This window comes from Mandrillus leucophaeus, unplaced genomic scaffold (genome assembly GCF_000951045.1).
Source record: "Mandrillus leucophaeus isolate KB7577 unplaced genomic scaffold, Mleu.le_1.0 Scaffold58, whole genome shotgun sequence".
Classification (NCBI taxonomy): domain Eukaryota; kingdom Metazoa; phylum Chordata; class Mammalia; order Primates; family Cercopithecidae; genus Mandrillus; species Mandrillus leucophaeus.
Window position 1 is genome coordinate 3,499,903 of NW_012106252.1, and position 23,954 is coordinate 3,523,856.

At 54.8% G+C, this 23,954-nt stretch overlaps 2 protein-coding genes across 3 annotated transcripts in view; one reads left to right on the top strand and one right to left on the bottom strand.

The window, feature by feature from the left end:
• Positions 1-9,591: 9,591 nt before the first annotated feature.
• Positions 9,592-17,862, top strand: NR1D1 (nuclear receptor subfamily 1, group D, member 1). Its single transcript, XM_011998969.1, has 8 exons — positions 9,592-10,251; positions 12,914-13,249; positions 13,536-13,624; positions 13,728-13,872; positions 14,229-14,872; positions 15,196-15,381; positions 16,527-16,737; positions 17,364-17,862. Exons 1-8 carry the CDS (start codon positions 10,221-10,223, stop codon positions 17,561-17,563), a joined length of 1,842 nt encoding a protein of 613 aa, XP_011854359.1. The 5' UTR covers positions 9,592-10,220; the 3' UTR covers positions 17,564-17,862.
• A 155-nt stretch (positions 17,863-18,017) lies between these two features.
• Positions 18,018-23,954, bottom strand: part of THRA (thyroid hormone receptor, alpha) — a 35,457-nt gene continuing 29,520 nt past the window's right edge. For both annotated transcript variants that reach the window (XM_011998967.1, XM_011998968.1), the window contains exons 8-9: positions 22,108-22,366; positions 18,018-21,411 (exon numbers count right to left, since the gene is read on the bottom strand). In XM_011998967.1, the coding sequence (XP_011854357.1) occupies positions 21,161-21,411; positions 22,108-22,366 (510 nt within the window). In that variant the 3' untranslated portion in view covers positions 18,018-21,160. The remainder of the gene's footprint in view (positions 21,412-22,107; positions 22,367-23,954) is intronic.

The window sequence follows — 23,954 nt, forward strand, 5'->3', positions numbered from 1 at the left end:
CCCAATCTCCTAACCCCCATTTGCCTGTGTAAGGGAACCCTCTGGATCTGGTGTCCGTCCCTCATTCTCTACTCTCTTTCCAGGCTCAGGTTTCATTCTCAGGAGCTTTTGTGATTTGCCTTAGGGATCCTTTGTTTCCTCTGGCCACAGTTTCTGGGTCTCAGGAAGGTGGAGTAGGCCAGGGATGACCCCGCCCTCCCCTATTGAAAGACTTTTCCTGCTTGTTATCTGCTAAACTCATTTTACCCAGGGAACTTCCAACCTTCTGGGACCTCATTCCTTCCCTTGGTATCCCTACCCTGGCATCCAAGATCTCAAGGAGTGAGTGTTTGTGTGTGCCTGTGTGCGTGGTCCTCATATTCTTTTAGTTACTCATGGAAGTCAAGAGCCTATGGCTGTAACTAACTTGGGGTCCCCATGGCCAGCAAAATAGATAAAGGCTTAATTTCTACCTCCAGCCTCAAAACAATTTAAGCCACAATCATTTGTTCTAATAGGAGCCTTGGGACAGGAAGTAGGTAAGATGGACAAAGGATAAACAAATAAAATTCTAACCTTTTATTTCTTTCATTCTTCCCTCACCCAGTACCTTCCACTCCTCTTTGAGATCTCAGCTACTCATTAGCCTACTACTGTTGTATCATTTGCCCGCATTTCCAGAATCTGCACACAGGAGGCACTCAATAAATGCTTTTCACGCTGAATCAAACGAAATCTGAATATACCCTGTGGCTGGACTTTGAAATGAAGCAGCACAAAGGGGGAAGGTAGACATAACCCCAGATTTTTTTTTGAGACAGGATCTCACTGTCGCCCACGCTGGAGTGCAGTGTGCGATCTTGGCTCACGGTAACCTCCACCTCCCAGTTCAAGGAATTCTCCTGCCTCAGCCTCCTGAGTAGCTGGGATTACAGGCACACACCACACCCGGCTAATTTTTGTATTTTTTTGTGGACACGGGGTTTCACCATGTTGACCAGGCTGGTCTCCAACGCCTGGCCTCAAGTGATCCACCCACCTCAGCCTCCCAAAGTGCTGGGATTACAGGGATGAGCCACCACGCCCAGCTGACATGTCCCCAGATCTTGGGCTAGATTCTCCTAGAGGACTGATTGCTAGGGACCAAAGACCTAGAGCAGTGGGTCTCAGGCTTCCCAGAATCCCGAGGGCCTTATTAAAACTCAGATTGCTGGGCTTTGCTCCCAGAGCTTCTGATTCAATCAGCCTGGGATGGGGCCTGGGAATTTGCATTTCTAACATGTTCCCCAGGTGACCCCGATCCCTCTGCTTATCTTGAGAACCACTCTCTTAGAGAACCCCAGCCCCTCACCCCAGTGTTTACCATGAGGACCTGATTGGTTCCTTTTTTTTGAGACAGGGCCTCGCTCTGTCGCCCAGGCTGGAGTGCAGTGGCGTGATCTCAGCTCACTACAACCTCTGCCTCCCGGGTTCAAGCGATTCTCATGCCTCAGCCTCCCAGGTAGCTGGGATTACAGGCACTCGCCGCCACGCCTGGCTAATTTTTTTGTATTTTTAGTAGAAACAGGGTTTCACCATGTTGGCCAGGCTGGTCTCGAACTCCTGATCTCAAATGATTCGCCCACCTTGGCCTCCCAAAGTGCTGGGATTACATGGTTCCAATTTTATATAGGAGGAAGGAATTGGTACCACCCTAACCAGTACAGACATCTTAGAGAGGGTAAGGGCAAGCATAAGTCGGTCTCTGATTATCCATTCTGTCTCTTTTTAAATAGTCCATTGATTCCATCCTTATTGAAAGTCACTTCCCCAAAACATGTTTTGCAGCAGCAACAGGAGCACTAGGAATTTCCTGTGACGAGGCAGCGCCAGCGCTGGGGAGGGGTGGAGGCAGTGCTGAGCGAGCGCCTTCCCTTGGCTCGGGCAGGGCCACGTGCCCCACCCCCTCGCTTGCACATGTCTGCACCGCCACCGCCGCAGCAGCCGGGCTGTTTATGAGCGAGTTGTTGTGGTAGAAATGGAGCAGGCTGCACATGCCCGGGCCATGTGACCCCAGCAGCCCGCGTGAGCCTCGAGCCGGCACAAACACACTGGGCCCCTTCCTCCATGGGCCAAAGAAACCGGAGGCAAGATGAGGAAGGAGGGAAAGCGCTTGTCTCCTTGCGCTTTATCCTGCTTCTGTCTCCTTTTGTCTCTCCTGAGCCACCAGGGGAGCAAACACCCAGAAAAGAAACATGGTCTTCCCAAGCGTATTTTCCTCCCAGGCAGCCCCTTGGTGTTTTCACAACCCAGAACCCTAAGCCTCAAAAGAACAAAGGACCTTCCCAAGCCAAGAACTCAGAACAGCCCACCCCAGCCCTCATGGTGATGTGCTGATGTCAGCCCAGAGCCAAGAGTTGGCTTCCCTGTAGCCCGGGCTCCCCAAATGAGGCTACCCTGTCCCCTCTTTCTAGGAAGGAGGATGCCGCACACACACGCAAGTGCCCACTCCAGGATTAGAACAAGGACAGTTCAGGGATTTGTGTGTTTGGGGACATGAAGCAAAGGTTCTGCAACAGTGTTCTGTGAGGTTAGTGGACCGGAAAGGGAAAGTCCCTCTGCTGCTTGGGGATAGGGAAGAGCAGAGGGCTGGAGGAAGTCTAGAAGGGTTTTCCCACTAACCCCTGTGCAGCTGGAGAACAAATGTGAGTGCAAAAGGCAAATTCAGCCTCCATCCCTCATTGAAGTGTCCCCTTCCCTCTGCCTGGCCCTCTAAACCCCACTGGTCCTTCTCTGGGCACTCTAACCGCAGACCCCCGCTTCTGGCCCTCTGCTCCTGCCCCCTACTCGTGACCCCATTTCTAAGCCGCAGTGCCTCTTGCTGGGATATGAGACTATGCTAGAGTCAGGGGGACAGTAGGTTAGCAGGAACAAGCAAATGAAATGAGCACGACCCACATTTCCTCATCGCACCAAAACTTCGCAGATCCTGCATTGCAGAGCTAGCGCTTTTTTTTTTTTTTTTAATCTCCGCTGGGCCCCTACACACGTCTGCATTTTTGCAACCAGCACAGATTTTTTTTTTTTCAGGGTGCAAACTGCGCATTCTAATGAGCCAAAGCTCCTTCCTGCGGCATTGAAAATCTCTTTGGCAAATTGCTTCTTCCCCACTCGCCCTCCCCCCAATTTAGAAGAGGAGGAGGGATCCCAAATTTGTGAAGACGCATCCTCTCTCTCTCCTTCTCCTGCCCCCCCTCCCCCAAGATACCGCAGTCTTTCCAGCCCCGACTAACAGCTGCAGACCAGGGGAGAGGAGTGGGAGGAGGGAAAGTAAGCCTTGTTCCTTCTTTCCACTCAGGCTGAGCTGGCGGGGCGGGGGTTGCTTTTTTCCCTGGGCAGCCCATTGCAACCCCCCTTTCCTCCCCATCCCAGCCAGTGTTTATGTAAGCCTCCCAGAAACTACACAAGGCCCCTAATGCCTGCCCAGGCCGCAGCTCCTCCGAGGTCCATCCTGCTCACGAGGACTGTCATGAGCCTCTGGCCTCCCCAGGCAGCTGCATGGCGATTTGCAGAGACCCAAAGAATGGAGACACCGGATAAGCAAAGGGTTTGAGATGGAGCTAAGGGTTTGAGATGGGATAAAGGGTGGAGATGGAAGCAGATGCAGAGCACCCCCTCTCCCTTGCCCCCGCCTCCCCCACATTCTCCTTGCATCTGAGTTCTACAGAGGCTCAAGGGCAGCCAATGGGCAGGTGCAGGGGCCTGGAAGATGACACCACAGTGGCTCCAGCAGCATGGCAAAGATTGGACAGGAGGCCTTAGCATAGCATGTACTGGATGCCAGAAAAAGGGTCATCTGGGGCTTAGTCTCCACTGCCAAGGACAATCCATGCCTCCTCCAGGATCCTGTGATGTGGGTGAGATCCTGGGCTCAGAGAGGGGGCACCCTCCTTCAGATTCTTCAAAGCATCTGCTGAAGAAGCATTGGTGCAGGACAGTGGTTTTCGGAAGGGCTGGTTTTAGAGGTACATGTTCCTCAAAGCAGGTAAATGGGGAAGTGGGATGCTGTTTCCTTAAGGCTTTGGACACAACTTTTGTCGGTCCTTGGTGGCCTTCCACACACTCCCTCAACCAATCTTCTTAATACAGCTCCTGGAAGGAAGCACCATGGGACTTTAGAGGGCCCTGACCTAACTTGCCCCACTCTCTTCACCACCAGCAGCAGACCCCAAATCCCGAGGGTTTGGGTCGAGAACAGAGTTCAGATGCCTGCTTCTGTTAGTCACCTCTGTAGCAGTCTGTGGTTTGTGCACCCTGTTCCTGCCCCTTCTACTTTTAGAACCAGATGAGGGAAATGTAGGACGGGGAGTGGGAAGAGTTTAGGGGAAGAGGAAATGTGCCTGGGGTTAAAAGAGAGATTTTGGAAAGCCAAGGTACTCCCCAGGACAGGAACAAGGGGGTGCTTCAGGCTTCTGTTCTTGGTGATATATCCCACTTCCGAACATCACCATTCCTTGGGAAACACCAGGATGAATTTGCTGCTCAGACATTCCCCTAGGGTGGCAGTAATCTCTCTCTCTAGGACGGGCAGTCTTGCTAGTAGAAAGAGTTTTATCTTCAGGACTGGGATTGAATCCCCAGCATTGCCATTTTCATTGTGACACTGACAGTGGTAGTTCCAAGAGATAGCTGGAGGGGGCTTTAGCCCCCCCCCAATAATTTCCATCAGCGCTATCATTCTTTGATGTGACATCTTTTCAGTCTTAAGTGCTATGCAAATTACAACTTCCAGACTAATCACTTAGACCTTCTGGCACCCTGGGCAAGTTAATAAACTTCTGTAAGTCTCAGTTTCCCCATCTCTAAAATAAGAATGAGATCTACAGCATAGGGTTGTTGTGAATATTAAATGAGATAATGTGTATAAAGCACTTTGCACAGTGCCTGGCATACGGTTGGTACTTAATACATATTTATGGTTTCCTTTCCTTGGAAAAAGCAGTAGTGAGGTAAAGATAGAATCTGAGGCAAAACACATCCATGGAACCCAGCCCTGGCTCGTGCCTCGCCCTTTCTTTCTCCATCCCCCTCCCCCCACCACACAGAGAAGCAAGTTAGCTCAGACTCTGTCCTTCCTGTGGCATGTTCTTAAAGTTCTCCCCAAAACATCCAGGCTTTGGGTGGGGTAGAGAAAGACAGCTGGCCTTTTAGAGACAAGGAAAACGATTTAGGAGGGCAGGGAGTGAGCCTTTCCCAGGCACATGGTTGGTTCCCTGATTCAGGGGCATCCCCAGCATTTCTATACCAGGTTTGCATCACCTGGGCAGACAGGTTTCTACTCTGGGCAGTGGTTCCTTGGTGAGAAAGGAGGGGGATGGGAAGGCACCTACAGAAGCCTGACCTGTTTCCAGCAAGGATCCACCCTCAGTCAGTCAGTCAGTCAGTCAAGCAGTTGGCCCAAGATTTAGGCCACCCAGAATTTGCACTGGGTGTTGCCCTGTTACCCAGAACAACCTTCTGACAAGGAGAAGAGCTCTCAGATCAAACACGCACACCCATACACACTCACAGCATTCACACTTACACACATGCAGTCTCACTCACCGTCATACAATCACACACACACATGCACAAATACATAACTGACCAGAGCTTAGTGTTCTAAATACCTTTCCTTCTTCTCCTCTGTGTCTGCTGTCCTCTGAAGTCCAAAGAAATCAAGGAAAATTAAAGACATATTTGGAAACACACAGGCAGGATCCAACACGGCCCTTAATGGGAAGGTTCGTCCCCAGAATCCCAGACTCGGGAATCCAAGTGGAAGTGTATGCAGAACCAGGGCAGTGCCTTGCTGTACCAGATTGTGAATATGCTATTCTACCTGGATCCAATCTGAGTACTATTTATGAAGAGTTCAGTCCTTTCTTGAGTTGAACTGGGCTATGGGAGAAATGGTATATGTGTATGTGTGTATGTACGTGTGTGTGTGTGTAGAAGTGAACAGCAGGCCGGGCGTGGTGGCTTACGCCTGTAATCCCAGCACTTTGGGAGGCTGAGGCAGGTGGATCACCTGAGGTCAGGAGTTTGAGACTAGCCTGACTAATATGGTGAAACCCCATCTCTACTAAAAATACTTTCAAAATAGCCAGGCGTTGTGGCGTGTGCCTGTAGTCCCAGCAACTTGGGACACTGAGACAGGAGAATGGCTTGAACCCAGAAGGTGGAGGTTGCAGTGAGCCACTGCACTCCAGCCTCGGTGATAGAGTGGGACTGTGTCAAAAAAAAAAAAGAAGTGAACAGCAATGTCCAGCTGGAGGGGCAGGGGAGAAGGTTGTGTTGAGATGCACCTGTTGTCTTAAGATCTTAAGGTCTTACGGTCAAGGCTGAGGTCAAAGAGAAGCCAAGATTCTACTCCGGATCCCCCAGAACCAGACAGCCCAGCCTTTCCCCCCTCCCTTTGGTGGCTTTGGGTCACATAGTTTCTGCCCTTCTCCCAGCAGCTGCTGACAGAGAAAGAAGCAGGCACAGACTGACTAGAAGCTTCTGGAGCCAAGGGAGAACACTGCCTTTTCATTCTGTATTCCTCTCACCAGCTGTAGAAGAAAGACACCCAAATTACTTATTTGTCAGGGAAAAAAGGAGGGGCCCTTTAAGAAATGCAAAGGAAGGAGCAGGGGGTAACCCCTCTCCTGTGCCCCCTCCCTCCCAGCCTCTGCCTTCACACCACACACAGACTGCAGAACCACCCAGGTTTTGCCAAGAGGAGTGTCAGGCTGACTGAATTTCAGCTCTCTCTATCTCTGCTCCCTCCTCCTTCTCACTGGTTGCAGCGGGGAAGGAGTCTTGACCTACCCCGGCTCCCCCTCCTAGAGGAACAAACACCCAGCAAGTATACAGGGGGTGGGCAGGACCACCACAGCAGCAATAGAGCTGTGGGCCTTGGGGAGGACCCACGGCAAGTAAAGGGAGGGTGCTAGTGGTGGTGCTGGGCTGTGGGGAGCTAGATGCACGCCAGGGGTCCTGATTTTGAGTCCAGTCCTGACAGACACCTGGGCTCTGGCCCTGGCTCTGACTTGGAGTCAAGGTGACAGAGAGCAGGCAGGAGCAGGACATGGCAACTTACCTCCTAGCTTTCCCTCCAGAGCCCAGAGGGCAGAGGGAGTGGGGGTGGAGGCTGAGCTCAGAACCAAGTTTTCCTGAAAAGCCTCTTTCCTTGTTTGTTTTAGCCCCTCCCAGTCTCTCCCATGCTCTGCTGCAGCTTCCCAACTCTGGGCCAAAGGGCCAGAGAAGAGCCCACTGCCCTCTCTCCCCACTTTTCTTGGGAGCAGGGGAACAAAGCTAAAGCCTAGCCCATTCTAGGAAGCTCATCTTCTACAAGGAGTCAGAGGGTGAGTGGTCAAGCTCCTGCAGTCAAACTCACTGTCCTCACTACCCTGTTTACTCCTGTGTCCATATTCTTCATCTTTTTTTTTTTTTTTTTTTGAGACGGAATTTCGGTCTTGTTGCCCAGGCTGGAGTGCATTGGCGCAATCTCAGCTCACTGCAACCTCCGCCTCCCAGGTTCAAGCGATTCTCCTGCCTCAGCCTCCCGAGTAGCTGGGACTACAGGCATGCACCACCACGCCCAGCTAATTTTTGTATTTCTAGTAGAGACAGGGTTTCTCCATGTTGGCCAGGCTGGTCTCAAACTCCTGACCACGGGTGATCCACCCGCCTCGGCCTCCCAAAGTGCTGGGATTACAGGCGTGAGCCACCACTGCACTTGACTTTTTTTTTTTTTTTGAGATGGACTTTCACTCTGTTGCCCAGGTTGGAGTGCAGTGGCATGATCTCAGCCCTCTGCAACCTCCATCTCCTGGGTTCAAGTGATTCTCCTGCCTCAGCCTCCCAAGTAGCTGGGATTATAGGCGCCCGCCACCATGCCCGGCTAGTATTTTTGTATTTTTAGTAGAGATGGGGTTTCACCGTGTTGGCCAGGCTGGTCTCAAACTCCTGACCTCAGGTGATCTGCCCACTTCAGCCTCCCAAAATCCTGGGATTATAGGTGTGAGCCACTACCCCTGGCCTCCCATATTCTTTTTCTCTACCTTTTTGGTGACTTTCATGTTTCCCAGGCATCCATCAATACCATCCCAGGGGCTGCCTGTAGAGAAGGACTTTCTAGATGAAGAAAAACCTCCCTAGAAGCACTGGGCCTGGGGAAGAAGTTAGCAGGAGCAGCAGGTGGCTCAGGCTCCCTCTCCCTTCACTGCCTGAAGAAGTTTCCATCCGCTCCATGTCCCAAGCCCTCTAACATGATAGATCGCCTCTACTTGAGATCTGTTATTACTCATGGGACAGCTGCTCTGAAGGGAAATGCCGGTTGTTTTTTTTTTTTTTTTTTTTTTTTTTTTGAGACGGAGTCTCACTCTGTCCCCCAGGCTGGAGTGCAATGGAGTGCAATGGCAATCTCGTCTCACTGCAACCTCCGCCTCCCGGGTTCTAGGGATTCTCCTGCCTCAGCCTCCTGACTAGCTGGGATTACAGGTGCCTACCACCACATCTGCCTAATTTTTGTATTTTTAGTAGAGACGGAGTTTCACCATTTTGGTCAGGCTGGTTTTGAACTCCTGACCTCAAGTGATCCACCCGCCTCAGCCTCCCAAAGTGCTGCGATTACAGCCATAAGCCACCACGCCCAGCAATGCTGGCTGTTTCTAACCCCTGTTCAGTATTTCACTTGTTCATCTACCACCTCCCTGTTGGGGGTGGGCAGATGAAACTAGCAATGGACGTCTGACCTTGGGCCAGTCACTTCTCCAAAGCCTCCTGTTCCCCAATAGTAAAAAGAGGGAGGCTTAAGATGATCTACATGTTCCCCTCTGAGTAGTAATCTTCTGTGGAATTCATATTCTACCCTCCAGCACCGAGGGGCAAGGGTGTCACTCTGCCCCCACCCCCTGCCTCACATCTTGCTCATTACTTTAGGATCTCAAAGCACTTTCACTATTAGTTCCCCTCTGTTGTCCTTTTTTTATTTCCCAGACAAAGGGAAATGACTCACCCCAAAGTCAACTGGAGTGGGTGGAATGGTGTCATACAAGCAAACAGGGAGTCCCTACAGACATCCCTACCTCTGTGGCAACTCCTTCCCCTGGAGGTGTTCTCTCTAGGACGAGTAGAAGGGAAAGGGGGTCACATTTGCATCCTTCTCTGGACTTTGCCCCTAAGCAGAGGGCAGCCTAAGCTCCTGACTCCAGGGAAATCTCCCTCCCTGGCTTGTCTCTCTCCCGGTCACCAGTAACCTCAGGACGAGGTCAGTCCCGCAATCACGTGAAGCCCTCACGTTTGCAAGGTTTGCAGAAAGGGCCTCTTAGCTTTGATCTCCCAGAGAGCAGCCAAGCTTGCCAGTCCCTCCCCAGAAATTCACATGCCCCTGCCATACAGGCTTTCTAAACACGCCACCCTGACTCTTCAGCGCACCCCACCCCACTCTCAGCTCCTCCCAGGTCCCGGTAAGCGCTTTGCCAGGCAGAAAGAGGAAAGGCACGCAGTCCGCCCACTTTGTCAGTGGACTACAAATCCCGACAGTCTCGTCGTTGCGCAGGCGCACAGAGCTCAACGTGCCGGCTGTTGGAAAAGTGTGTCACTGGGGCACGAGGCGCTCCCTGGGATCACATGGTACCTGCTCCAGTGCCGCGTGCGGCCCGGGAACCCTGGGCTGTTGGCGCCTGCGCAGAGCCCTCTGTCCCAGGGAAAGGCTCGGGCAAAAGGCGGCTGAGATTGGCAGAGTGAAATATTACTGCCGAGGGAACGTAGCAGGGCACACGTCTCGCCTCTTTGCGACTCGGTGCCCCGTTTCTCCCCATCACCTACTTACTTCCTGGTTGCAACCTCTCTCTCTCTGGGACTTGTGCACTGGGAGCTCCAGATTCGCTACCCCGCAGCGCTGCGGAGCCGGCAGGCAGAGGCACCCCGTACGCTGCAGAGACCCGACGCTCCTTGCTACCTTCTAGCCAGAATTACTGCAGGCTAATTCCCCCTACACACTCTCTTTGCTCTTCCCATGCAAAGCAGAACTCCGTTGCCTCAGCGTCCAACCCTTCTCCAGGGCTGCAGTCCGGCCACCCCAAGACCTTGCTGCAGGGTGCTTCGGATCCTGATCGTGAGTCGCGGGGTCCTCTCCCCGCCCTTAGCCAGTGCCCAGGGGGCAACAGCGGTGATCGCAACCTCTAGTTTGAGTCAAGGTCCAGTTTGAATGACCGCTCTCAGCCGGTGAAGACATGACGACCCTGGACTCCAACAACAACACAGGTACTGAGATTCCTTTACTATCATCTTTTTCCTGTCACTGTATTCCCACCTCCATCTACGCCTTATAACAAGAGGAACTTTGTAAGGGACCGGGGAGTCCCTTGGCCCGGAGATTTGCTAACATGCTGCGGGGCTTTAATGTGGGATTTCCAGAGTGACTTGTTCGGGCTGGGAATGCTCTCAGAAACGCCCCATCACCACCCCTCAGAGTCCCAAAGCTCCCTTGAGCCTTGAATCTCGGGGCGGATGGAAATGGAGAGGAGGTATGGGTGGTGAAGCGAAAAATTTAGGGGGACTGGGAGCTTTGGAACAGTGCCCCGAAACGGCCCCATCTGTCCACTACCTGCAGCTGTGGTATGCCTGGCCTCAGAAAACGGACCTCCTCCCCTCCTGTCTTCCCCCTCCTCTAGTTCCTGCAGGCGCGAGGGAATCTGAGAAGCAGTGGCTGGGGGCTCAGGGAAGGAGGGGCTGGGAGAATCGTTCGGATCTCACTGGGGAATCCTCAGTGACAGGAGGGAGCGACACTTGAGGAGTCCAGAGCGTGGTGCCCGGCCCGAGGGAGGGCACCTACAGGGCCCCGGCCACCGGGAGGGCTCACATGGCTCTAGAGCCGGGCCCACGTGCTGCGTTTGTTTTCATTCAGCAGAAGCCGTGGCCGCCACCCCATTGGTTGTTGCCTCCCGGCCTCGTTACATAATGAGCTCCGCCCCCCCAGTCGCCCCGGCAACGCGTGTTCCCTTCTCCCCTCCCCTAGGTTGTCCTAGTCCTGCTAGCGTTCGGGGTCCAGCCCACGACCCGGTCGCCGGGGAGAGGCGGGGAGGAGGTGGGGCTACTGCTCTCGATTGACGGGAAGCAAGGAGGGCGGGGCCTCGAGTTCCGGGGTTCCTCGTTGGGGAGCCACGTGCGAGAGGCACACGTGGAGCGGGGACGTGAGGCCGGCTGAGGGCCCAGCTCCCGCCCTGCCCCGCCCCGCCGAGATCTGGGTGAAGCTGGGCTGACTCACCGCCCCCGCCTGCCTCCTTTTCCGGTCCGCCTGCCCGGCCCCCTCCTCCTCATCACCAAAACAAAGTAACATGGAGCGATCTCTGACCTCTCATGGCCTTCTGTTTTACATTCCCTAAAGAGACCTCACCCCTAACCACCCTTGTCACTCCTTTCGCCTTCACTCTTATTTGCACCTACTTCACTGCACTTCATTTAAACTCAGCTTCCCCACATTCCAAATTCTGTGTTCTCCAAGCTTCTCTTTCCTTAGTTCTGCGAGCACTGTCTTACCCCCATCTCCACCAAACAAGCTGCAGTGTGCCTACAAAGGGCTCCCCAAAGCAACTGCACCGCACACTCATAGCTGAAATGATATTGTCCTTTTTTCTCACGAAAAGGAAAACTGAGACCCAAAGAGGGGAGTTGATGTTCTCTAGGTCACAAAATAAGTTGGTAGTGATGGGTCTAGACCTGGACCTAGACACTTTTGAGTGTGCTCCTCACTTCCACGTTGGAAGCCTCTGCATGAAGGTCTCACTCTCTTTTGGGGGATGGGTGGATGGGTGAACTAGGTCAACTTCATTTACCGCCACCTAATGATTCCATCCCCCACCTCAGCCCTGAAACCGTGGGAGCTGATCTGTTGTGCAACTATTTTCCAAGGAGCTGGGTTCACCCTGACCAACCTTGAGCTATTTTAGGGCCGCCCTGCCCAGTTTAGTGTGTGTCAGTGGGTGAGCAAGACATGTGTCTCTGCAGACACAGTGGCATGGCATGTGTCAGCTCACACGTGTCCTGGGATCCTCCCTTCTCCCACCCCGCCTGTGGCAGGCCAGTCTAGGTGCTTGGCAGAGGTGTGGCAGGCAGGTCACCTTTTTCTCCTGCTAATACCACGGGAGCACAGCCACCTTGTTGGCAATGTAACCAGAGGGTCAAAGTCCCAGAGTGGCCAGAGAGCCAAGGTCATTGTTACCAGGCTGAGATCTGAAGGGGGAATTTTAGAGCCCTAGGCTGGACAGTTTGTACTTCCACCTCCTGCAACTCGCACCGCGAAGTCCTTTCTGGACACAGAGATAGAGTCCACTGTGGCTCACTCTCTTAGAGGCCAGGGGAACCAGGCGGGCAGATTCCTTCCCTTCAGTTCCTTCAGAGAATATATCTCCCAGCTTGGGGGGAATGTGATTGTCTTACTTTTGTAAGATCTGCATTCTCTTTACTATTAGCTAGCTATCTCTCCATGGTCCATGGTTTCATTCCTGGAATGGTCTCAGTATTAAAATCAGCAGCTGGGTTTTTGTTTTTGGAGGACTGGGCACTTTGAATGGCGCTCAGCTGCCCATCCCCCAATCTTCAATTGACAACTAAGTCATTAGTTGCAGTCGATATTCCCAAGGAAGGCATATAGGGAAGGGGGCACATATGCGAGATGCCCCAGGGGTCACGCCTCACATTCAAAGCAGAAGCTGAACGTGTCCTGCAAAGGGTTGTGGGTGTTGCTTGGCCATGCCATGTCTACTGTGTGTTGGGGAATTGCTTATTAACTCCAAGATTAGGGGCTCCACACAGTGAACTGAGTGGCCAGCAGTGTTTTGGGCAGACAGGTGGCGATGAGCACAGTGGCACCCTAGGTCCAGAAACATGGCGGCTGACACCCCCTTCCCTTTTGTTCTCCCTCCAGGTGGCGTCATCACCTACATTGGCTCCAGTGGCTCCTCCCCGAGCCGCACCAGCCCTGAATCCCTCTATAGTGACAACTCCAATGGCAGCTTCCAGTCCCTGACGCAAGGCTGTCCCACGTACTTCCCACCGTCCCCCACTGGCTCCCTCACTCAAGACCCAGCTCGCTCCTTTGGGAGCATTGCAGCCAGCCTGAGTGATGATGGCTCCCCTTCTTCCTCATCTTCCTCGTCGTCATCCTCCTCTTTCTATAATGGGAGCCCCCCAGGGAGTCTACAAGTGGCCATGGAGGACAGCAGCCGAGTGTCCCCCAGCAAGAGCAGCAGCAACATCACCAGTGAGTACTTTTCCAGCTGATTCGGGGGAAGGGAAGCAGGCCAGGGCCAGATTGGGAATGGGTTTTTATGTGACACCAGTCTCGCCAGGGCCTATTCTGGCTTCAGGGATTTCTCCTAGAGTGGCACCAGCCCCTCTTCAGCCCAGTCTTGTCACTCCAGTGCCCCTCAGCACTGGAGTTCCTCCTCAGCTTTTCCCTCCCTGGATCTCCAGCCCAGAAAGCCTTCCACACCTCTGGCCACTCAGCCTGGCCTCTCCTGCTCACCTGCTGCCCGTCTCTTTCACAGAGTTGAATGGCATGGTGTTACTGTGTAAAGTGTGTGGGGACGTTGCCTCGGGCTTCCACTATGGCGTGCACGCCTGTGAGGGCTGCAAGGTGAGGCGGACTGGGGGTAAGGGCAGGGGCAGGTGGCCCCCTCCCCCTGGACACAGAGGCCCAGCCATGATGGAGGTGGTCACTAACCGCCCCTGCCCTCCAGGGCTTTTTCCGTCGGAGCATCCAGCAGAATATCCAGTACAAAAGGTGTCTGAAGAATGAGAATTGCTCCATCGTCCGCATCAATCGCAACCGCTGCCAGCAATGTCGCTTCAAGAAGTGTCTCTCCGTGGGCATGTCTCGAGACGGTGAGGCAGCATCCCCACATCCTCCCCCTTTTTTCCGCCCAAAGTTTCTGAATTAATCTTTCCCTTTAAAAAAGTCACAAATGGAGACACATCATACTGTGAATCACATTTGCACAGGGGATGTCCATCCTTCATCCGCTTGGGTCAACATACACTTCTATCCCATTGGTCCCTCAGGTCACCTCCTACCAACAATCCCTCCTAGGGAAACCCCCTTGATGGGCGTGGCCTTGCTGGTTTTAGTTTTGATGTGAAACCCCAAGCCTTCAGAGCCTTGCCCTTTCAGGAGGAAGGAAGGAAAAGAAGCACGTGAGTGTGGCTGAGAACTTCCTGACGCTGTTCTCATCCTGTTGCAGCTGTGCGTTTTGGACGCATCCCCAAACGAGAGAAGCAGCGGATGCTTGCTGAGATGCAGAGTGCCATGAACCTGGCCAACAACCAGTTGAGCAGCCAGTGCCCGCTGGAGACTTCACCCACCCAGCACCCCACCCCAGGCTCCATGGGCCCCTCGCCACCCCCTGCTCCAGTCCCCTCACCCCTGGTGGGCTTCTCCCAGTTCCCACAACAGCTGACGCCTCCCAGATCCCCAAGCCCCGAGCCCACAGTGGAGGATGTGATATCCCAGGTGGCCCGGGCCCATCGAGAGATCTTCACCTACGCCCATGACAAGCTGGGCAGCTCACCTGGCAACTTTAATGCCAACCATGCATCAGGTAGCCCTCCAGCCACCACCCCGCATCGCTGGGAAAATCAGGGCTGCCCACCTGCCCCCAATGACAACAACACCTTGGCTGCCCAGCGTCATAACGAGGCCCTAAATGGTCTGCGCCAGGCCCCCTCCTCCTACCCTCCCACCTGGCCTCCCGGCCCTGCACACCACAGCTGCCACCAGTCCAACAGCAACGGGCACCGTCTATGCCCCACCCATGTGTATGCAGCCCCAGAAAGCAAGGCACCTGCCAACAATCCCCGGCAGGGTAACTCCAAGAATGTTCTGCTGGTAAGGGCATGGGGGCGGGCGGGTGCGTTAAGAAGGTCGGGGGGGCTTGGCAGAATGGACTTAGTGGAAGGCAGCTGGGGGCTCCTGGAGGCTGAAGGTGGGGATAGCCTCTTCCCAGGAGAGAATGTCTTGCCTTGCAGTCTGGGCTCTGCCTGGGAATCCCTGATCTCCACCTGGCACCTAATTGCTACTTTATCTGACAGACCCATCCTCCAGGGCCACAGCCTCTAGCCCAGGCAGACTCTGGGGTCCAGCTCTGCTTGGGGCGTCCATCTGACCCAGCCTGGCTGACACTCGCGTCCCTCAATCCTTTCCTCCCCCAGGCATGTCCTATGAACATGTACCCGCACGGACGCAGTGGACGAACGGTGCAGGAGATCTGGGAAGATTTCTCCATGAGCTTCACGCCCGCTGTGCGGGAGGTGGTAGAGTTTGCCAAGCACATCCCGGGCTTCCGTGACCTTTCTCAGCACGACCAAGTCACCCTGCTTAAGGCTGGCACTTTTGAGGTGAGTGACCATTTATGCTTCCTGTTTTTTTTGGTTGTTTGTTTTTTTGAGACGGAGTTTCGCTCATTGCCCAGGCTGGAGTGGAATGGTGCGATCTCCACTCACTGCAACCTCCAACTGCTGGGTTCAAGCGATTCTCCTACCTCAGCCTCCCGAGTAGCTGGGATTACAGGTGCCCGCCACCACACTTGGCTAATTTTTACATTTTTAGTAGAGACAGGGTTTCGCCATGTTGGCCAGGCTGGTCTCGAACTCCTGACCCCAGGTGATCCACCCGCCTTGGACTTCCAAAGTATTGGGATTACAGGCGTGAGCCACTGTACCCAGCCACTTCCTGTTTTTTGTTTTGTTTTGTTTTGTTTTTTTGAGACGGAGTCTCGCTCTGTTGCCCAGGCTGGAGTGCAGTGGCCGGATCTCAGCTCACTGCAAGCTCTGCCTCCCGGGTTTACGCCATTCTCCTGCCTCAGCCTCCCGAGTAGCTGGGACTACAGGCGCCCGCCACCTCGCCCAGCTAGTTTTTTTGTACTATTTAGTAGAGACGGGGTTTCACCGTGTTTGCCAGGATGGTCTCGATCTCCTGACCTCGTGATCTGCCCGTCTCGGCCTCCCAAAGTGCTGGGATTACAGGCTTGAGCCACCGCGCCTGGCCCACTTCCTGTTTTGACCTTGGGAAGGATCCAGCAGTAGGCCTTGGTGTCTGGGGTGGGCAGGACCTCTGAAAGGTTTTAGAACCCAGTATCTTTGTCCTTATAGCCTCTGATTGGTGGAAGGGGCTGAGCTGCTCCTGCTGCTGTCTCTGGATGGCTGGGACTTCTGTCATCTCAGCTGGAATTTAATCACAACCCATTACACTGAAATAATGCCTTGGGTACACTGTTGCCCCCATTCTAGACAAGAGCAAGTTAACTTTGGTGAATGCCTTGCCCAAGGTCACAGGTAATAACAAAGCTGACACTCAGATTCAGCGTTATTGGATCCCAAAGCCATCCTTCCACCTGGGCTCCCTCATTGCCCATTCAGAAACAACCCCCACTCTACTGAGAAATCAAAGGCAGCACCACTAAACCCTTTGGCAAACTACAGGGGCGATTTGGTCAGTGCTCCTCCCACCCCACCCAGGTTGACTGTTCCCACTCCCCCTCTAGGTGCTGATGGTGCGCTTTGCATCATTGTTCAACGTCAAGGACCAGACAGTGATGTTCCTAAGCCGCACCACCTACAGCCTGCAGGAGCTTGGTGCCATGGGCATGGGAGACCTGCTCAATGCCATGTTCGACTTCAGCGAGAAGCTCAACTCCCTGGCGCTTACCGAGGAGGAGCTGGGCCTCTTCACCGCGGTGGTGCTTGTCTCTGCAGGTAGGTCAGGCTCTCGCCTGACCCGGGGGAGGAGGCAGACGCAGTTCAATTCAACACACCTTTTATGGAGTACCTATTCTATGCCAGGCCCTGCACTGGGCACTGGGGATACAGACATGATTCAGACACAGTCTAGCTTGGGAAACAGACTCATGCCCGACTAATTATAAAACAGTGAGATAAGTGTCACAGTAGAAGCATGAACCAAGGAAGCACAGACAACTATTTCTGCCTGGGAGAGCTGGGGAAGGAGGTGACACTTGAGTTGGGGCCTCAAAGGACAAGTAAGATGTTGCCAGGCAGAGAAAGGGGGAAGGGCATCCCAGGCAGAGGGAACTACACAGCAAAAAGCAAGGGAGCCTGGCCACGTTCGGCCTGTTGAGGAAGGGAAGGTGGTCTTACAGGATGGGAGGTGACCAGCCCTGCTGAGCCCACGCTCCCAGCTTTCAGGCATCTGCTCTCGGGGCAGAGGCCTGTGAGAAGGTACAGCACTCCTTCTCCTTACCCATCGGCCCTCGGGGGGGCTTCAGGGAGAGGCTGCATTGCCTGCCAGGTCCTCGCAGACCTCCGGTTCCTCGTCAGAGGAGCTCGGGGAGTCCGCCTCACTGCTGTCGTCTTCCCCACAGACCGCTCGGGCATGGAGAATTCCGCTTCGGTGGAGCAGCTCCAGGAGACGCTGCTGCGGGCTCTTCGGGCTCTGGTGCTGAAGAACCGGCCCTTGGAGACTTCCCGCTTCACCAAGCTGCTGCTCAAGCTGCCGGACCTGCGGACCCTGAACAACATGCATTCCGAGAAGCTGCTGTCCTTCCGGGTGGACGCCCAGTGACCCGCCCGGCCGGCCTTCTGCCGCTGCCCCCTTGTACAGAATCGAACTCTGCACTTCTCTCTCCTTTACGAGACGAAAAGGAAAAGCAAACCAGAATCTTATTTATATTGTTATAAAATATTCCAAGATGAGCCTCTGGCCCCCTGAGCCTTCTTGTAAATACCTGCCTCCCTCCCCCATCACCGAACTTCCCCCCCTCCCCTATTTAAACCACTCTCTCTCCCCCACAGCCCTCCCCTGGCCCCCTGATTTGTTCTGTTCCTGTCTCAAATCCAAGAGTTCACAGCTGAGCTGGCTTCTGTGGTGTGTGCTCGTTTGGGGGGTGGGGTGGAAATACTGCCAAGGCTGGGGGGGCCACCTCTCCATCTGGTCAGTTTGTGGGGTGGGTACTCTGCCAGCAGATGGGAGGATATAGGGAAACAGCACACAAGTCTAAGGGGGGTGCCCAAGGGGGTTATTTTCATCATATATTTATTACATAAATATATAGTAAAATAGACGAGCAACAATTACCATAAAAATATCTTTCTTTAAAATCCTGACCCAAAACACAACGGGGTGAAAAATCGCACATAACAGACATACTGATTGTCAATGTGGGGCAGGAGTAGGAGCCCCTCAAGTCACCCCTGCCGGTCCCACCCCTCCCTGGGGAAGAGACCTACCTCCTTCCCTGTGTCTGGCCACAACTCCCCTCCCCCCAGCCCAGCACCAGCTTCTCATACATTCAGTAGCGCCTCTGGGCAGTGTCCCCCTCCCCGCTGCCCAGGAGTTCCCAGGGCAGGAGTTACTGTCCTCCTTATGGACGGTGTCTCTGTCACACGCCCTGCCCTCTCCCAGCTCTGCAGACCCGCCACCAGGAGAAGGGGCAGGGGCTCCTCCCCCACCCTCCCCAAGTCTGAGCAGGGAGGAGGCTGGATGAGGTATGTGTGTTATGAGTGATGGGAGGGGCAATACTGAGATGGAGAGGCGGGTGGTGGGGGCGGGGTAGTGGTCATGGCTCTGGCACCCCCTTGTCCTGGCCTGGCCCCCTCGTCCTATTCCCAGCAACCCATCCTCCCACCAATACTGCACCTGCTGCTCCACCCTGCCTGCCCTAGTGCCCCGGGCCAATACTGGGGGAGGCATGCTGAGCACCCACATCAAGGCCATCCCCCTCATTAGCACCAATGGCCCCCAGGAGAGGGCCCTGTCCCCCACTTCCACAGCAGGGACTGGGACAGCTGCCGCTCTAGAGCAGGTGCGTGGCACTCCTGAGTCGCCCTGGCTCCTCCCCTACCATGTGTACTCACTCACACATTCACGCAGAGGAACACACACATACACCCCACATCACCGAGGGGGAGGGGAATCACAGCTCATATGATTGGGGAGGGTAGGGGAGTCCCAAGTGCCTATAAGAGGCCAAGGCTCTTCAAGGCCTTTTCTCTGCCGTGTCCATGGCTGAGAATGGGGATGGAGGGGTTGGGGTGGGGATGGAGGGATGGGGAAGACAGCAGACAGGTCAGGAATTCCACTGGGCCCCCAGGCGTGGGAGGAAGGTACAAGAGGGCCTACCCATGGAACTGGAGTAATACAGGAATCAGTACTCCAGGAGAGAGAGAGGATAGAGACAAAGACAGCGCAGGCAGCCCGAGGCCCCAGCAGGGTGGGACAGGAACATGCACAGGTGACAGTGGGTGCTCCTCCAGGCCCTCCACCCCTGTTGGAACACCTGACCGATGGAGAAAGGACAGTGCCCTAACGGGCAGCATAGCATTGCCTTCCCATGTCCGTGTGTGCATGTACGTGTGTGTGTGTGTGTGTGTGTGTGTGTGTGTAGGGGGCTGTGGCAGGCTGAGAGTCAGGGTGGGGTGGCAGGTTCCCCACTGCTTAAGACATTTTTGCCCCAATAGTGCAAAGCGCAGGAAGCCCTGGCACCCCTCCCCCCACCCCCTACCCCAATCCCCATGGCTTCCGGGGGCATCTGTGTCCACCCATCCATCCCTGCCGACATGCAGCCCTGAGCCCAGCGCCCTCCGGTCTGCTCTGTCCCACCCCCACCTCCTGCTCCCATGGGAGGACCACCTCCTCTCTCCCTCTCTCCCCTGAGGAGTGGGCGGCAGCCACAGGGAGGGGGAGGAGGGCAGCTCACCCAAGTGCAGACCAACAGAGCACCCTCACCAGGAGGGTGAGAGGGGCTCAAGCCAAAGTCCCTGAATTAGAGAAAAGAAGAGGGGAAGGGGTCCTGGGGCAGAGGGGCAGCTGGCCAAAAGAGCTTTAAAGAAAAAGGAGCACCGACCACCCCCTCCCATGGGGCCCCAACTAAGTGTCACTTATCTAAACACCCCCATTCCGATGCCTGCCCGCCCAGAGTTAGTGCAGTGAGTAGGAGCAGGGGAGAGGGCAGAGGTTAGAGAGAGCCCAGAAGACAGATGGGAAACAGGGAAACAGAGTGCTAAAAGGGTGGAGGGTTCTGGGAGACGCTCACGCACAGCCCTCCTGCCCTCCCCACCACCACCCAATGCAGCAGCATCCGGTTTCTAGCTAATACTGCAGGATATGAGGAGGGTAGGAGCTGGAGCCACAGTTTTTCCTGGGTGGGTGCCAAGGTGTGGAAGGAGGAGGTGGATGGGGAGAGGCCCCTAGGGCTGGGCACTTAAAGGGGAGCTGTGTGGGCAGCAGGGCAGGCTGGTGAGGGGCCAGCTGGCATCCAGCGTGAGAGGTAGATGGAACTCAGCGGGCACGAGTGGCAGAAAGCGAGGACATACTAGGGTTGGGGGGTGCCAAAGGGGCACAGAGGGTGGGGTACGGCAAGGGGGGTGGCCAGGACCCTGTTGTGTTAACTCACAGCTCTGATCGGCAGCCCTACCCTTGGGGCTCTGGTGTGGGGGCATTCCTCTCTGATGTGGGGGAAGGAGGGCAGCTCACAAAGTGCATGGGGTGGTAAAGGGGGGGGTCTCTCCCCTCTGGTCAGCCTCAGTTAATAACTTAATATCATCTCTCTCTATCGCTCGCTCTCTCTTTTTCGTATTTTTCTCTCTGTCTAGTTTTTCTTCATTTGTCTTCTCCCCTTGCTTGGTTTCCAAAGTGCAGTTAGAATGACTATAAATTTTAACCTCCAGGGGAGGAGCCAAGCCAAGCGGTTCTTTGCACCCAGGCATCTGGGGAAGTAGAGAGGCCCTCAGCCTGGAGGGGAGACCTAGGCCAAGGAACTGGGTGGGGGCTCTCTCTTGTGTGTGTAGGGCGTGAGTTGAGGGCACCTTCCCCCAGCCCACATTCCTCCTTCCCCTACAGTCAAGGTGGCTTGTCTCCTCTCAGTCCTCCCACCCTTCTCCTACCTTCTGAGAGGACGGGGTCCTGGGAACTGCAGGACACGGCTCCCCCAGCCTCCCACACTGTCCTTTCCATAGCAAGTTCATTTGTTTGCCCTGTCCCAGGGCTGGAGGTCTGAGGAGGGACCTGGGCAGTGCGGGTGTGTGTGTGGGAGCTGAATCTATCCAAGGACGAGAGGAAGGAGAGAAGGGGTGTGGGGGGGTCTCCCTCAGCCCCCAGCTCTGCCCCTTCTCTCCAGGCTCCTCCCCACCAGCTCCGCACACCCTCTGGCCGCCTGAGGCTTTAGACTTCCTGATCCTCAAAGACCTCGAGGAAGAGTGGGGGGAAGAGTTCGGTGGGGCACTCGACTTTCATGTGGAGGAAGCGGCTGGCGTGGCAGGCCCCGATCATGCGGAGGTCAGTCACCTTCATCAGCAGCTTGGGCCAGAAGTGCGGAATGTTGTGTTTGCGGTGGTTGACGTAGTGCTCGAACGCCAGCAGGTACGCCTCCTGACTCTTCTCTATCTTGTCCACACACAGCAGGCCCGAGCGGTCTGTGGGAGAAGAGGGGCGTGAGGGGCATGGGGTCGGCCGAAGGCGTGGAGGTGGGGAGGGTGAGGCGTGGGGCGGGGGAAGAAAGGACTAGAGGGGAGATAGAAGCGGAGAGGATGGGGGAGGGGAGGGGAGAAGCTCCCCCTGAGGGACATGGGCAGGAGAAGCGCAGGCAGAGGGAGGCAGCTGGGAAGTGGAGAGGGCCAGGGGGGAGCTGGGGGGATGGAGCAACGCAAGGAGGACAGAGGGACAGGCCGGGGGCTGGGGCAGAGAGAGGAGCCTTGGAGAGGGGAGGACTGGGGTTGGTGGTTAGAGAGGCAGGGTGCTGATGGGGGTAGGGAGGGGACTGAGGGGTAAGAGATGGGACTGGGGGACAGAGGAGGGATGGGGGATGGAAGGTGGTTGAGAACAAAGTGGGGAGTGGGGAGCAAAGGGGAATGCAAGTGACAGAGGATGGGGGCAGAGAGGAGGAAGGAAACAAAGACAGGAAAATGCACAGAACAGGGATGGGGAGGCAAGGGGAACAAGTGAGAAGTAGGTGGGTGACAGAGCAAGGGACAGGGGACAGGGGATGGCCTAGGTGACAGAGAGGTAACTTGGAAGAAGATTCAGGAGGGAGTTGAGCAACAGGCCCAGGGTCCAGCCAATCTCTGGGACCCCTGGAAGCTTCTGAGCCCTCCCGGCCAATCAGCAGGTACCTGTTGACATTAGCAGCACAGCCTGCAGCAGAGCCACTTCCGTGTCATCCAGGTTAAAGGCAGAGAGTGACTTGCCCAGTTCAAAGATGGCGTCGGAGACTACGCCCAGGCCGCCATTCTTGAGCTGCTCCCGCTTGACGGCCATCTCCCCACTCAGCGTCAGGGTGTCACTCTCAGGGTCGTAGCGGACAGCCGCCCGCAGGGACATGATCTCCATGCAGCACCCCTTCAGGAGGATGATCTGGTCTTCGCAAGGCAGCTGTGGAGAGGCAGGGCCACAGGAGCACTCAGCATACCCCTCCCCGTGTCCTTGAGTCTACCCTAGAGTGTCCTCCGGGAGCAGTGAGGCGGGCGAGGCCCCCATGGACCCTGAACGGCTGACCTTGTGTTGGGCCACATGCATGCCCTATTTCATTTAAGCCTCACAATTATGCCTGTGAGACCCAGCATGGTGGCTCATGACTATAATGCCAGCACTTTGGGAGGCCAAGGTGGGCGGATCACTTGAGGTCAGGAGTTCAAGACCAGCCTGGCCAACATACATGGTGAAACTCCATCTCTACTAAAAATACAAAATTAGTTGGGCATGGTGGCACACGCCTGCAGTCCCAGCTACTCGAGAGGCTAAGGCAGGAGAATTGCTTGAACTCAGGAGGTGGAGGTTGCAGCGAGTGCAAATCATGTCACTGCACTCCAGCCTGGGCGATGGAACGCGACTCCGTCTCAAAAAAGAAAAAAAAAATTATGCCTGTGAGTTAGTGCCCATCATTATCCCCAGCCCACTCCAGATGAGAACACTGAGGCACAGGGGATGGAGGTAACTCGCCCCAGGTCACATGGCTAGTAGGGCAGCCTATCTCCGGCACTAGTGCTCTGGAAAATGAGAACTTTCAGGCTGCCTGGAGTTGGGTGGCGGCATAGACTTGAGGGATGAGGGGCTTCGGAGGGGAGCACTTGGAGCTGGCTGACTTCTTAGAGCAGTTAGACCTTGGTGTGTCTGTGTGCTGGGTGTGTATGTGTCTGTGTGTATCTGTATACGTATGTCTGTGTGCTGTGTGTGTGTGCTGGGAGGGTGTGTCTGTGTATGTATTTGCATATTTCTGTACTAGGTGTGTGTGTGTGTGTACGTATCTGTGTCTGTATGCTATGTGTGTGTCTCCGTGTGTGTGTGGGGGGTGTGAATGTGCCTGTGTACTAGGTGTATGTGTGTCTATATGTGTGTGTGTGTGCTGGGTGTATGTGTGTCTATGTGTCTGTGCTAGGGGTGTGTGTGTGCGCTAGGTGTGTGTCTGTGTCTGTGTGCTAGGTGTGTATCTGTGTATGTGTTTGTGTGTATGCCTATATACTGTGTGTGTCTGTGTGTGTCTGTATCTATGTGTGTGTCTGTGTGCTAGGCTGTGTGTGTGCCTGTGTGCTGGGTGTGTGTGTGTGCTAGGTGTATACGTGTGTGTGTGTCTGTGTGAGCAGAGGATAGACCAGAGCCAGAGCTCCAAGTCAGCTAATAATAACAATGGTAACAGCTAGGTGTATATGTGTGTGTGTGTGTGCACGCTAGATGTGTGTGTCTGTGTGTGTCTCTGTGTGTCTATGTATCTGTGTGTTTGCTAGGTGTGTGTGTGTGCCTGCATGCTGGGTGTGTGTGTATGTGTGTCTGTGTGCTAGGTGTAATGTCTGTGTGTGTCGATGTATCTGTGTGTGTGTGTGCTAGGTGTGTGTGTGCGCCTGTGTGCTGGGTATGTGTGTCTGTGTATGTATCTGTGTGCTAGGTGTGTGTCTGTGTATGTGTCTACATGTGTGCCTGTGTGCTGGGTGTATATGTGTGTGTGTGTGTATGTATCTGTGTGCTA